This window comes from Haplochromis burtoni, unplaced genomic scaffold (genome assembly GCF_018398535.1).
Source record: "Haplochromis burtoni strain Fernald_Lab_line unplaced genomic scaffold, NCSU_Asbu1 Contig_8, whole genome shotgun sequence".
NCBI lineage: Eukaryota > Metazoa > Chordata > Actinopteri > Cichliformes > Cichlidae > Haplochromis > Haplochromis burtoni.
This window is the reverse complement of record NW_024582369.1, coordinates 1,743,466-1,758,907: the sequence shown is the minus strand read 5'-3', so window position 1 is coordinate 1,758,907 and position 15,442 is coordinate 1,743,466. Positions and strand designations below refer to the sequence as shown.

Below are 15,442 nucleotides of genomic sequence, written 5' to 3'. Positions count from 1 at the left end.
TGCAATTCCCTTGTAAATTTCTGTCAATTTACAAACAGTGGGACTGATAAAGGCTCCCTAATCTTACCTTTTTTTCCGTTTACATATAGAAAAAATCTTTTAAAGAAATGAAATGTGGATGCTATGTGTTTGATGCATTTTCCAGCTGCGGATGGGGCATCCTGCTTTCCAATAGTCTTTCATTCTACCAGTTGGTGGAAGCACTGAGTCAAGATCATTTTTTTAGACATTTTAAAGCTTGTTATCGTCCATAATCACTCTTTCACTTTAAGTTTAACATTGCATGAAAAATATTAGGAAGTGAACATTTAACACATTACTTTATCTGGCACCTTGTCAAAACTTGGTGCTGCCATTCACTCCTCGGGATCTTTTAGCCCTACTGTGCCATCAGTGTTTTATGTGGTGCTAGTTTTGAATAACATTTAAATGAATTTAATTACATTTAATTATTCAGATGCTCTGCAAGATATGGCCATAGTGCAGGTTGTGAGTCCAAACAGTTTGATTAGGTGCTTGTACAGCTTTTGAAGCGAGCCTTGAGGTCTGAGCATGGAAGCCTCTGTAAACAGCATGGGAAATCGATGCAATTACTGGTGGCTTACCTGAAGCAGTGTGTGTGCTGAGGTCCTATACTGCCTGCTGATGACAACTGTTTTCACCTTATAGGTGAAACATTCAGGTACTTGTAATAAGGAATTGGGTTCGCTATGCCATATGGGCCCTCAATCTTTGGGGGTGGGGAGATCCATTGAGAAAAGGGGCCGCCTTTTGCTCAACATCTGTTTGTTTTCAAGCTGCTGTTTGTGAGTGAGCAGTAGGTATACTTATCCTGATGCCAAAACGAAATGGGTTCATGAAGTTGCCGTTTCAGTAAGTACTTGTAACTGATAGTAATTAGTGTATTTTGACGCAAGAGTAGAGCAACATAGTCATCACATTAGTCTAATGCAGCCAGGCCTACTGGGTGAAGGATAGGTCTCAGCCTGCTGAGAAATAAAATATCTAATAAAATACTAAAACATTTGAACTTTTCACCACCATAGAAGGACTTGAGTTAAGGGCTTGGGATGATGATGCCTCAGTTTCTGGATATGAGGCGTCTTAGTTGGAGACAAACAGTACTCTGAGACGCAGGCTACGTTCTCAACAGATTTCTGTGGTTGATGAAAATTGTAAAATGTCAGTGAAATGCTACTTTAGAGTACTGTCTGTAATGCTTTGACCCCTGCTGACCTGTACACTTCCTTACGTTAAAGAGGTTTGTACAGCTGCCAGAACTTCACACACGTGTCAGAGCTACACTTCAACGGACAGAAATAGCTCAGTGTACAACATATGCGCGATCCTTGGCACACAGTCAGGCTGTTAGGTCTGTTCTGTTGCTGGTATGGCTTTAGTTATCTCATTAGTGTGTAGCCAGAAATGTTAGTCGTAATGCTAATTATATTCTGAGGTTTTGCCCATAGTGGACTAACTCCTAGTTAGGTGTAAACAAGTTTACAGTTCAGTTCAATCAGAGTCACAAAAGAAAACCACAGACTGAACAGGTAAAGTAGATTAACAATCACAGACATTTGTATATACAGAATATCAAAAGCTGGGTCATTACAAGGTGATCTGCACTCATCTTTACTTTACTCCTTCCCCCTTGTTGTTTGTTGTGCCATTTGAGGAGTAAACATACTTAAAGGTGCCTTATTTCAAGTGTCAGAGAGCTTTGTTGATAAGGAAGCAGTTAAAGCAGTACTAATTGCCTTAGACCTGGCAGCTATTTTTAGTTGTACCGTAATCAGCAAGAAAGGTCTGAGCTACAGCGTCACAGTGGGACAGATGGAGACTCATTACATCAGTCTTAGGGGGTTTGCATGTTGCCTGGAAACAATTAGCAAAGCAAGTCTGAAAAACTTTAACCAGCTTACAACAATAATGACCATAAGCCAGCTGGAGACATCAGCCCAGTAACGGATTCAATCATCGCAGATCTCGTGCTTTTCTTTGCTTCTTTAACCTATTGCACACTCAGTATTACCCTGTACAGTTTGTGTGGATGTTACCATGAAACCTGTTAAAAGCAATAAATACATCCATATCCATACGACTCTGCATTATTGTATCGACATTATAATCAATCCGGTCCTTTTGTGTTGTATATGTTGCAGTTTCTTCTGCCCTCTTGGGCATCTCTCTCTTAAAAAACACATGTTTAATGTCTTTTTAGCCAGGTAAATAAAGGATATTTACAACTGACTTTGCCAAAAACTGTTTGCAGCTTCTAATTTGCGATAGGGATGTTCTTTCTGACTCAAAATGTCTCGATATTATTCATGAGAGATACATTTGACATATGTTTGACAACTTATAAGCTAACAAGTATTTACAACAGTTTAAATACAGGCAATTTTTCAGAAATACCGGAAATTAGCTTATGACAGTTGATCACTTTTTGGCATAATGCTGACCCTGCTGAAGGTGTTTTTCCTTCCCTCTGTTGCCAAATGCTTTTTCACAGGTGGTTGTGTAATTGTTTCTTTTTTCTTTCTAATATTATAGGTTTTACAATATAAAGCACCAACTGTTGCTGTGAATTGGTGCTATATAAATAAAACTGAATTGAATTGTGAAAAAACAAGTCTTTCTATTGTGTAACAATAACCAACCTCATATACTGTATGATAATATATAAGAAATCCAAGCAAAATATTATGTTGGTATTGCTCTTGGAGCAATGTGTTCATCCATCAGAATATAATTTAACAATTTACTTCATAAGAAAGAAAAACAACAGAAGATTTGCTGACTGAAGTCTTACCAGATGGAGTGTTTGTAAGAAATATTGTATTTATATAGAAGCATTGTCAGTAATTCAGGGTTAGAAGACAAACGGTAACTGGAGAGCTCTGTATTTCCAACACTGAGCTTCGGCATTAAATGTGGAAATGACTTCTCTTCACACAGACACACACATAGCAAGCAGAATTTGTGTTATCGTGGGAAACAGTATTTGATGATTTTGTATTAAAAGCTAGAACTTGTTCTTTAAGTTCAAATGGGTAACTTTGGTAATTCATAAGATAATAACATGACATTTGTATGTTTGTGCTTTGTTATGAAAATCTGGACCTTACAAATAAAATGTTAAAAATAAAGAAGAGCCTTGAAATTTGTATTTAGACAGATGTGGAGTGACTTTGTACACCTACTCAGAAACACTTGGATTTTAAAATGTTTAGCAAAGGCAGCTTCGTTGCCTTTTGTTTGCTGAAGCACCTTGGGCTCCTGCTGCCAGGTGGGAGATGATTCAGTTTCCTTGCTCTCCCATTCAACCTCGCTTTGCCTTTTAGGCATTGTTTTTGCCTGTGCACTGTATGAAAGGAATTTGTCACCCCCGTGTCTGTAATTTCACAGACAGGTAGTTTAGTAACCAGAAGCCCAAAGGCATGAGGCAGCACTGCTGTTTTATTATTATTTTTTTGCACATTACCAGAAGTAAAACAAAGAGTGTATTAAAGTGCTATGTATCAATGCATTAATGTTTCCCCTGCTTCAATAAGATTTGTTGACTTGACCAAATGAGAGCACACTGCCTTTACCTTGGTGTTATCCTGGTGCCAGTGACCTCGGTTTTACAGGCCAGTGAGAGTGGCCGCTGACTAATTAATCCTCTTTGCACTCTTCACTCCTGCAGCTCTGCTTTGTGGCAGTTCTTGACATCATTTCAAAACAGTCCAGATGGTGACCTGCAGTCCTGAAAGAACGACTCCACGAGTCTCGCCAGGCCTGTATGTCGCTGTCCGCATCAGTGTTGGATACGGCATTGCAACGAGGGCTGCTTCAAGTTTCAGTTTTCCTTTTATAGGTTGTGTCTTAGATATCAAAGCCGATGAAATCAACAAAAATGGATTATGATGAGCTGCATGCACGTATACAATGGCAGAAACTAGGTATTGTCAGTGGATGCACTATACGGGAAACGTTACAGGTCAGTTGTGTGGTTTACAATCCTTTTGCTTCTTTTTTTTTTGGGGGGGGGGGGGTCCTTTGACACATTGTAGGTTACGGGGAGCTTATTGTCCGCTTGGGACAGCTGAAACTGCTGAAAGAGGAATGACAAAGGGATTCTTCTACATCCGAGAAACTGTAATGTTTGTAATGCTCAAAAACAAATAAAGATGCACACTTAATACTATACCTAATTACTCATCTAATATGATGTGTTTTAGCATATCCAGTCTGTTCTGTGCAGATACATGATCTTGGTGAGAATCAGCCCGGTGGCAGTAGACTGTGAGTGGGTGGGACAACAGCATCCAGAGCCAGAAGGACCTGGAGGAGTTTAACTCTGAGCATTAACCAGCTCAGCTCTAAATCTGGCCAGATAATTCGTTGGAAAGCTGCCTTTCTTCTGGCACACACTGCGTAAACACGTGGAGCCGACCAGGTGGCCCTTTCTGGCATGGTTGAATGTGTGCAGCATAACAAATTTTATCTAAAAGAATAAGGAACTCAGACAGATTTGTTACTCAATTTATATAGTGCATAAAGACCTTTGATTATTAAATCCTTCACGCGGGGTATTCAGATGCATCAAACTGCAAAAATCCTTTATATTTAGCATTTTATGATAGTAGATGCATCAGTGGCTTCGGTACAGAAAGCCACCCAAAGTTCCTCTGTATAAAAGTCTATCAATCAAATTCCCTTTTCCTCATTTATTCAAACAAATACTCACACTGCAGGTCATTCATAATGAAATATTTCTGTAAGACAAATTCATATTAGGCAAAATTAGGTAGATGAAAGATGAAAGTTGAAATGAAATAAAGTGGGTTTACTTTACATGTTAATTACTGGCCATAATGTCCAGTTATCTCTTTGAATTTAGTATTCTACTTTGACTTGTCTGTCAAAACAGCTTCCAAATCTGTGATATAAATAAAGTTGTAATTATTATTATTATTATAAAACTTACTGATGAACTCTAATGTTTTTTTTAAGCAATAACACCAAATCTGGTCCTTACTGACTCCCTTTTCCCTTCACGTTCCAGGTTCCTACCTGCTCCTGATCCAATACCAACAGCTGAGGTCAGCTGAGGTCGCCACCATGGTGACCTTCGCTAACACAACGCAGGTCTCCCCCATGGGGCTGCGTGAGCTGCCCTGTGTAACCCCCACCATGTCCCCTGGCCTGCGGCGGAAAAAGATGCTGTGGCAGAACGCAGTAAAACACATCATTATGCAGCAGGATCTCAGTACCCAGGTGATTGAGTTTTAGATTGTTGTAAATGTGTTCTGATTTTTTTTTTTTGTGCACACTAGTATTGTGTACTGGAAGAGGCTGTGTCTGTCTGTATGGAGCTCTGGCCTTATGACGCACTTTTTATACTGCATTCAAAAGTGTACCTCACTAATGGCTATCAAACACACATGAAATTTATGATTCTTTTCAAAATAAAGCTATTACTCTTACCATTACAATCTAATGCGCTCTTACCATTATGCATATCTAATGTGTGTTGAAATGGTTTTGGCATTTAGATTTCAAAAATGATTCACATTTACAATAGACATGTGATAATAAAGCAAGCCTCACAAGATCCTTCTAGAAGCAAGTCTCAACATTCAGCATCCATAAAGGTAACCGGTAGCACACAGATTCATTCTATCCCCATGTTGCAAATAAGAGACGAAAGCAAAATAAAGAAAGTTACAAGTGAAAAGAGACAGGTGTGTAGCAGCTTTGTACACCTACTCAGAAACGATTGAATTTAGGTTTTAGCATTTTTTGCCTTTTTTGTTTGCTGAAGCACCTCGGGGTCCTGCTGCCAGGTGGGGGATGATTCAGCTTCCTTGCTTTCAGACTCAACCTTGCTTTGCCTTTTAGGCCTTGTTTTTTTTTAACCTGTGCATGGTTTGAAAGGAGTGTCTCAACCCTGTGCCTCTTAATTTCACAGACAGATACTTTAGTAACCAGCAGCCCAAAGGCATGAAGCAGCACTGCTGTTTTATTATTATTTCTACATCATAATAGGGGTAAAAGTAAAAGAGTATTAGAAAGATATGCAACGATGAATTAATGTTTCTCCTGCTTCAAAAGGATTTGTTGACTTGGCTAAATAAGTGAGCGCTGCCTTTACCTTGGCATTGGCCTGATGCCAGTGACCTCGGTTTTAAAGGCCAGTAAAAGTGGCTGCTGACTAATTAATCCTCTTTGTGTGTGAATGTGGCTGTTTTTAGACTATCCATGTAAGTGTAATTGTTATTTTTGCATGCTGAATCTTGTCTACCCTGATTTGCCAAATAAGATATAATAGCCTTGTAACTTTTTTTGAATGAAGGATCCTGTTTTTATCCTTTGACAGTTGGGTGTTGAACCAGCACGCAAAATCTTTGTGACAGATACCTACATAGAGGAGATCAACAGGCAAATCCGCAGCAAAGCCTCACGTGGGGTAACAAAGCGCCGTTCTTCCACGTTCAGAGTCCATCCCTTGGTTCGCGATTCCACCAGCACCGGGGGTGCTTTTAACGACTACTCCAGCGACGCTGACTTCTTCGTCCACTGGGGTCGAACTGTCTGTGGTGTCTACATACCCACGCTATTGCACACCTTCAAGTCCCACGACCTGGAGAAACTCTACCAGCAGCACTCTTCCACCCAAAGACGTAATTCTCTGGCCATCACCAATGTGATAGACGTGGTGGCCAAGCTGCACATGTTGGTTCTGTACCTGGCATTGGCGCCGGAAGCTTCCACAGACACTTTGCGTGGCTGCCTGACGGGCATGTTCATGGTGTTAGCAACAGTTCTGTGCGTCATAGTGTTAACCCACAAAGACTCCGTGTCCCCACAGTGGCTTCACTACGCTGGCCTCGCCAGCTGGTTGTCACAGACCACACAGGTGCTGGGGGGTCTGGTGTACGGACTAGAAAAAGACCCATCGTGGTACCTTTTGTTCACTTTGTTCGCAACATACACACTGCTGCCATTACCTCTGCTGTGGGCCATATGTGCGGGCACCCTGTCCTCAATGCTGCACATTCTGGTAGAGATAGTATGCTGCTACACTGATGCTTTGCTTCTGAGAAAGGTGAAAAAAAAAGTCCCCTTTGAATTTCCTTTCCTACTGTTACATTTTTAAAATGTGTATCATGCCGATAAATCAGTGATACACTGTTAAGGCTTATGGAAAGTTTGATTTCTTAGACTTTACAGCAGTGTTAGGCACAAATCTACAAAATTTGAGAAAAAAACTATTTCATTGTACTTGTTGAAAGCTCATGGGTCTCTATTGACATATTAATCAACAAATAATAAGGAATTAGAAACCCTCCCCCCAAGCTTCAGTCCAATACTGTTTCCCCAATTTCCCCTTCAAACTTTTTTTAAAGCTTTTTTTCCATGAATTAATGTAGTATTCACACTCTTTCGATGCAGGTGGTTGCCAAAGGCCTGCTGTACCTGGGGATGAACACAGCTGGCTTGTTCATCCACTACCTGACAGACCACGCTCAGCGCCAGGTTTTTCTGGAGACCCGTCGTTGCATTGAAGGACGCCTCAAATTAGAGCAAGAGAATCAAAGACAGGTACAATGAAGATGGGAGCTGTCCTGAAATTTAAAGCCAGAGAATTATCTGTGTTATGATGAAAGCTTTGGTTGCATCAACTCACTTCCTTGACTCTCACATTGTTACACTTCTTCACAGGACCGCCTAGTTTTGTCGATCCTGCCTCGCTTTGTTGCCTTGGAGATGATTGCTGACATGAGTGCTATGGAAGATGATCTAAACCCTCAAGAGTTTCACAAGATCTATATCCACCAGTACAAAGATGTCAGGTATACATGCATGAGTTAGTATATTAGTAGTTAAATTTGTAACCTTGTAACCTTGACTCGTAAGATTTATAAGCCAAGTGGGTTTCACTCTGATTATCAAGTTGCAGGCCAACCTAATGCCAATAGTAAGTGTTTGCTATGTCATTTCAGACTTTTTAGTCCTTCTCTCCTTCTTGTAGCATCCTTTTTGCAGACATCAAGGGTTTCACTTTGTTGTCTATGAACCTGTCAGCCCAGGATCTGGTTCGAACCCTCAATGAGCTCTTTGGACGTTTTGACCGACTGGCAGAGGTGAGGGCCTGAGCGAGCCCTTTTTGGTTGATGTAAAACATCTTCCAGCTTCTAATGTCCTTCTTCTTCTTCTTTTATCACAGGAACACCACTGCTTGCGGATAAAGATACTGGGAGACTGTTACTACTGTGTGTCAGGGGTTCCCGAGCCCCAGCGTGCCCATGCCCGTTATTGTGTTGAGATGGGTCTGGCTATGATCAACACTATACGGTCAGTCATCATATTTAAAGACACAAACACAAGTTAATTTAAAAAAAACCAAAATCACGTGGTTTTAAAATTATGTAAATATAACCTCAGCTAAGTAACAAAAGATTAACACAAAACAAAGCTGAAATGCAGAAGCACTGTGTGAAAATTTTAAGTACTCCTTTGCTGCTTCCACATGAATTAAGCAGGTAAGTAGCATCCAGATCCTGCTAATTAAGTGCACTTGATTAATTGATGATCAACAACTGTGAGCACCTAAGTAAAAGCAGAGGTCTGGGCAGTTTGCTGGTGTGCAGCATTCAGGTGTGTATCAATACATTGTGTAACACAATGCTTCTGCGTCAACTTTGAAAAAGGGTCCACCTTCATATGGGTCTATAGGTATCCATATGAGAGTGTAAGATCCTATTTTTGTTTGTAAGACACGATCACTTTACCTCACAAAATCACCAGGTATGTACAGAAGCAGCTGAACTTCGACATGGACATGAGGATCGGCATCCACTCGGGCTCTGTCCTCTGTGGGGTATTGGGTCTGCAGAAATGGCACTTTGATGTCTGGTCCTGGGACGTGGGCATCGCCAACATGCTGGAAGCGGGGGGCATACCTGGGTGAGCACCAGCAACCATTAGAGAAACTCCTGTCAAGTATGTTACCTGACAAAGATGTGCCTGACAGGTTTCCAGGCTTTCTGTAAGATAATATTTAAGAAAAGAATAAAAAACGTGCTATTTAATTTCGTAATAGGTACATTTGGAGGGGGTATATATTTTCATCTGGTGATGCATTAATGATGACCTCTTGTCTTACATCATCCACAATATTTTTTAATTTCTTTCTGCATGAATTTTTCTTTCTCCCTGAAACAGACGCATCCACATCTCAAGGGCAACTCTCGATTGTCTAGAAGGCACTTACAAGACAGAAGAGGGCCATGGTCGTGATAGGAATGCTTTCCTACGAAAATACAATATTGACACCTTCCTCATCTGCACTCAGCAGGACAGAGACAAAGTTAACCACATCAAGCCCCCCAAAGTTCAAAAACCAATTCAAACCTGGAGTCCGGACATGCCTTTTAAGACTGTCGTTGATATGAACAGCGTAAGTGCGCAAATACCAAACAGAAAGGAAGGTGCTGAATTTGGTGCCTTTGGTCAGGTGGTGACGAATTTGAATTGTATTATCTGACCTAATCAGTTATTTCTATTCTTTTCTTTTAGATTCTAGCTGCTTTTACAAATGGCTCAATGCCCACCCTTTGGCAATCCAACTCGAGAGAGATTAACAAACGCATCAAGCATGCCATCGAGCTTCGAAGTAGTGAGCGTATGCACAGAGAGCACATCACACCACTGACCCTTGTCTTCAAGGACACAAACATCGAGGACAAGGTAGACTGTAAAGAAAAGATAGAGATGCAAACTGTTTTTTAAAGACGTAGCTAAAAAGTGACATTTATTTTTCTCGCTTTTGGCCCATCCAGTTCTCCCAGATGAGAGATGAAATGTTCAACTCCAATCTGGTCTGCTCCTTCATCCTGCTTCTGTTTCTCATGGCTGCCCAGGCCCTCATCCCTGCCCCCAGGTAGGAAACTCCAATATGTTACAATCAGTCCTCACTGTTAATTCCACTTATTATGATTCCATTAAGTCATTTTGTACCTAAATCCAGCTTATAGCATTTTAAATAAATATCAATTCCACATCAGTATAACCAGTATTATAAAAAGAGCTCCCTGTAGTGTTTTTGCCAGACTTTACTGCTACTGTGCTTAAGTTTTTCTTTACTTTGGTGCCACCTGCTGGTATTTAAAAGAATGCACTGACCCGTGCAGTCACACTGGACACCTGAACTTGTTTTTTTCTGTTCTACACTGTATTAATATTATTAATATTCATGACTTCACTCACTTTCTTCTTCTTCCTAACCTCCTCTTCCCTCCCCAATCGTAGACTGTTCCCTGCTGTCCTCCAGTTTTCAGTCTTTCTGCTTGCCCACGTGCTGCTGCTACTTGTTGCCCTTGCCGAAGAGTTCAAGTGGACTCCTTCATCACTGCAGCACTTCTGTTGCTGGATTCATGAAAACAACAGTGCCCGTAACCTGTTTACTCTCATAGCGATCTTCATCAACTTTGGGTTGGCCTCTACTGACATGGTGAGAGTCTGAATAACACAAGAGAAGAGTAATTTACATAAACTGCCATGTTCTTCAACACGACTTTTTCCTTTGTATGTCTGCAGTATTGCACCTGGTAACTGACCCTTGTAAACCAAATGCACATTAATTTGCATAATCTTCTCTGAAATGCATATGCAAAAAGAGGAAAGTTGCACTTCCCTGCTGATATTTATAGCACACTTGGCATGCAAACAGGACAGAGGAGTGCAAGAAGGTAAAAAATGAAGTAAGCACAGGGGTCTTTCGTGTGATGTAAAAAGCCCATTTAGATATAAGAAGGTACAGGGGTTCTTTTGCAGTGATAAAATTATTTAGTAAACCTTCTTTTTATTAGAAAAAAGCACAAAATTAAGCAAAACCTCATTAAAGGTTTTAAATCACCAGTTTTAAGAAAGTTTGAGTACCGGTTTATATTTGTTATGCTCTATGATGCAGAACCAGGTTGGAACATTTTGTGCTGTTTGCAGGTGTGGTGCATCCTCATGAACACAGGAGAGGCTGACATAACTGAGAAGACTGGCACAGGCTCACGTCCACTCACTGTCTGCTCTTACCCTGAGGCAAGCAAACAGTAGTTTAAATTTGGGACAATTATTATAGAGATTTTATGTGATTTCCTGTTGATTTATCCAAATGTCTGTCTTGTATTAAAAATACTAACAATAAATCACATTGGGTTTCAGTAAAATGAGGTTATTACTGCTTGTTTCATCTTTCCCAATTTGTTCCCTTTAGATTTTTGTGTTGAGCGGGGTGATTGCCATGGTGACGTGTGCGGTTTTTCTGCGTCTGAACTCTCTGCTGAAGCTGGCAACGCTGCTGCTAGCAGTGGCTGTCTACTCCTACCTCAGCCACCTCGCCTTTGTCTCACTCACGCGCCACGATACGCTGCACAGGTCAGTGTATGAGCAGCGAGCAGCATACAAACTGCACAGCTGCTGTAGTTTTACTACACAGTGCTATATTTAAATATTCACCTCTATACACAATTTATGATCAAAAGTTTTGGGCCACACCAGTTAATTGAGCCAACCTCATCCTACATTAACATCAGCACAAAAACTGTGCACTGGGAGCTTCATGCCATGTGTTCCAAAGCTGAGCATCTCCTTTAAGTGTAATGTGTAGGTATATTTTTGCCCACAGAGTGTATCGATTTTCCTAATATACTTTGTTACAGGTCTCACTATGTCAGAAGAAATGGAATTTCCTTCCTTCTCATGGCCATGTTTATTGTTGCCGTCTTCTATAATGGACGTCAGGTGCTCATACACTTCATTTTCCCAGATTGAACTTATAGATGATCCTGTCACTATAGCAACACTTTCTGGTCTGTGTTATTGAAACTAAAACTGTTTTCTGTCACGCAGGACTGTGTTGCAGGTAGATGATGTTCTATCTCGCTGTATCTTTTCTATCCAGTGGGAGGCTACTGCCAGACTGGACTTCCTGTGGCGTCTGCAGGCCCAGCAGGAGGTGGCAGACATGAGGGAGTTGCGGGAACACAATGAGTGTCTGCTATACAACATCCTACCAGTTCATGTAGCTCAACATTTCTTGGACCGGAGCAAGCATGACGAGGTAGCTGAAACACCCCAAAACCTTTAGCCTCACTTCTTTTGACTCATAGTCTGGTCCACAGCAGAATCAGTCTGAGTGACCATCAGTGCTTTGAAAATACTGATTGGACCAATGAATAGCAACCTCTGTCTACGGGTTAACTTATATTGAAATTGTACAATTAAAATTAACGTTATGTAGTACTTTTTAAAATCTGGCACTTTCCTTTATTTATAATCCGATCATTTTTTTAAAAGATCTCCAACCCCACTGGGTGATATGCAGCCCCAAACCATGACAGAACCTCCACCATGTTTTACACATGGCTGTAGACACTCAATGTTATACCGCTTTACCTCCTCAGTACATAGCGACGGTGATTTTAATATAATTTCACATTTGGATTCACCACTTTATAAGACTCGTTGCCATGGATATTCAGTTACTTTCCTCCCTGTTTCCCTTACTTATTAATGGCTTCTTGACAGCCACCCTTCCACTGACACCATTTTTGATCAGGCTTCAGTGAACAGTAGATGGATCAACTGAGGGCCAGGTGCATCTCTCAGGTCCTGTTTCTTCTTTTGTCGTCCACTTGTCCAGTTTTAAGACACATCATGCACATGCATGCGCTCTTGGTGCAAAAATACTATTTTATGACTGTCAAACTGTGTTATACTTTGCATTTTTCATAAATTCAACTAAACAAATTGGAACAAATGATGTGGTTTTATAACGTTGGGCGGCTCAAGACTTTTGCACAGTACCTTACCTGACTCAAACAAAGAGGATTTTGAAGAAATCACCCATCATGACTCTTCTTTTAGGATCTTTACTCCCAATCCTATGACGAAGTTGGAGTCATGTTTGCCTCCATCACTGGGTTTGATGAGTACTTCGAGGAGAAAGAGTTCAAGCATGAAGGAGTGGAATGCCTCCGCCTACTCAATGAGATAATTGCCAGCTTTGATGAGGTGAGTGTTGGACTCAAAATGATCATATGACAGTGGTTTATTTATGGATTATCCCTTTTGGTCCAATTATTTATCGGTTAAAATAAAACAGAGACAGTGTAGTTCAATCCAGGCTGTGGGTTGACACAAGTCCTGCTTTGATAAATAGGATAGCCTCTAATTGCATAAGTCAGCAGCTAAACTTGATGTGTAATTTAATCTTATCTTCTAACAAGCTGTTTGAGGAGCCGTATTTTCACCATGTGGAGAAGATTAAGACAATTGGGAGCTGCTACATGGCGGCATCAGGTTTAGCTCCAGATAAACAGGTGGGAGATTTTTCTGTATGTGGTCTTATTTCCTTTTGTCTTATTAGCTTTGCTTTGATTTGTGGTACTTGTTATGATTTTATCTCCTTGCATGAAACTGTATGTTTATCTTTGTCTCCTCCAGAAATCAATGGATGAATGGAACCACCTGAGCGAGCTGGTTTTGTTTGCATTGGCGATGCAGGAGACCTTGAAAGAGATTATTAGGAACTCTACTCAACGCTTTCAGCTGCGTGTGGGTAAGAAGCTGCCCTGCCACAGCCCCACAAAAGCACACACGCACGATTTCTAGCGTTGTAGCAAATATCTAAAATTATTGTCTGGGTTTGGACTCATGCAGGCATTGCTCACGGGCCCGTGGTCGCTGGGGTGATCGGTGCCACCAAACCGCAGTACGATATCTGGGGCTCCACAGTGAACTTAGCCAGCCGCATGGACAGCACAGGTGTGAGCGGACGCATCCAAGTACCCGAAGCCACCCGAAGGATCCTGACAGATTGGGGCTTCGTCCTGGAGCTGCGTGGAGAAATATTTGTCAAAGGGGTGAGTGGAGATTGACTATGAAGAGTAGTTAAGCTTAAACAAGTGTTGTTTATTTTTAAAACGCCACAGCATTGTGGTCTATAAGGTAAGGTTCTTAAATCAATGAATGACATCTTCAGAATTAGGAACTTTATTCTGACTTCCAGAAGGGGGGGAATTATTTGATCTCCTTTGATTTTATTATGTTGCATTTTTTAAGGGTGGGAAAAACATTTTATACAAAAACCTCAGAGTTTAAGGTGATTCATAATGTTTTGCTATGGCTGGATCCTTGCTCTAGAGGTTTCTGTTCGATAAACCATCTCAGTTATCCAGCAAGCATAAAAACATCTTGCCAGCAGCAAATTTATGTTCAGAAAGTCTTCATTTTCATACAAATTTTGTAGAATAACCTCTGTGTTTAGCCTAACTGTGACAATATACACATCTTCACTTTTTAATCTATGTTTTTCATTGTAGGTAAGTGAGCACCAGGGGAAAGTCCGCACCTATTTCATCAGGACCATGCGCAGTAAGATGGCCAACGATGGGACAGATGGCTGCCTGGCAGGGCAGACAGGAGGACGCATGACGCTGGCAGAGGTGGTGTTCAGTCTCGTCCAGGCCAGACACAAGGAGAAGATGAGAGAGGGCAACAGGAGGTTCAATCGGACTCCTTCCAGACTGCAGCGCTGAGGAGACTGTCAGGGTCAAATGGCTGCACGTAGGCCAGGACACACTGCAGCCATATTCCTTTAATGCTTTGCCATAACTGAATTAGCTTCACAGACAAAATACTGAGCTACCCGTGGCAGGAGCCCAATCCTGTTTAAGCCTTTATTCTTATTTCTTCCAATACTGCATCATACCCATCTTTTTTGGCATCTCAAGCAAAATGGACAAGTTAAGAGGAATTTATAGGAAATCATCCATGCTCATATTTCTTGACTTCTGGACCCAAACGTTCATCTTTGCATGACACACCGAGTGGTATGTGGTCTGAACTTTAGTTGGTTAGGAGTTAACTGTGCTATTTAATCAAAGTTCTGGCCTCTTACATTTCACAAGTATGTTGTAAGCAGTGCAAAGTGCTTTTTCATTACTATTATTGCCATATCTATACACTATAAGCACTGATTTTAAGGTTGTTTTGTAAAAAAAAAAGAAAGAAAGAAAGAAATGGTAAATGGACTGGTTCTTATATAGCGCTTTCTACTCATCTGAGCACTCAAAGCGCTTTACACAACTTGTGCATTCACCCATTCACACCCATTCGCACAAGCACATCTTTCTAAGTGCGTTATAGCTAACACTCACACACATTCATACTCCGATGGATGCATCGGAGAGCAATTTTGGGGTTAGTATCTTGCTCAAGGATATTTGGCATGTAGACTAGGGGAAGCCAGGAATCGAACCACCAACCTTCCGATCAGTGGATGACCTGCTCTACCACTTGAGCTACAGCCAAAGAAAGAAAGAAAGAAAGAAAGAAAGAAAGAAAGAAAGAAAGAAAGAAAGAAAGAAAGAAAGAAAGAAAGAAAGAAAGAAAG

The 15,442-nt window shown here is 41.0% G+C and overlaps 1 protein-coding gene across 1 annotated transcript; it reads left to right on the top strand.

Moving 5' to 3' along the window:
* Nucleotides 1-3,872: 3,872 nt before the first annotated feature.
* si:dkey-206f10.1 (adenylate cyclase type 8) lies at nt 3,873-15,294 on the top strand. Its single transcript, XM_014337599.2, has 21 exons — nt 3,873-3,982; nt 5,051-5,262; nt 6,365-7,093; nt 7,441-7,590; nt 7,711-7,841; nt 8,021-8,132; nt 8,216-8,343; nt 8,797-8,955; nt 9,214-9,448; nt 9,568-9,738; nt 9,831-9,931; nt 10,300-10,501; nt 10,993-11,085; nt 11,261-11,421; nt 11,706-11,787; nt 11,948-12,106; nt 12,913-13,059; nt 13,275-13,367; nt 13,492-13,606; nt 13,708-13,910; nt 14,370-15,294. The coding sequence occupies exons 1-21, from the start codon at nt 3,931-3,933 to the stop codon at nt 14,583-14,585; spliced, it is 3,651 nt and encodes a 1,216-aa protein (XP_014193085.2). The 5' UTR covers nt 3,873-3,930; the 3' UTR covers nt 14,586-15,294.
* The last annotated feature ends 148 nt before the right edge of the window (nt 15,295-15,442 follow it).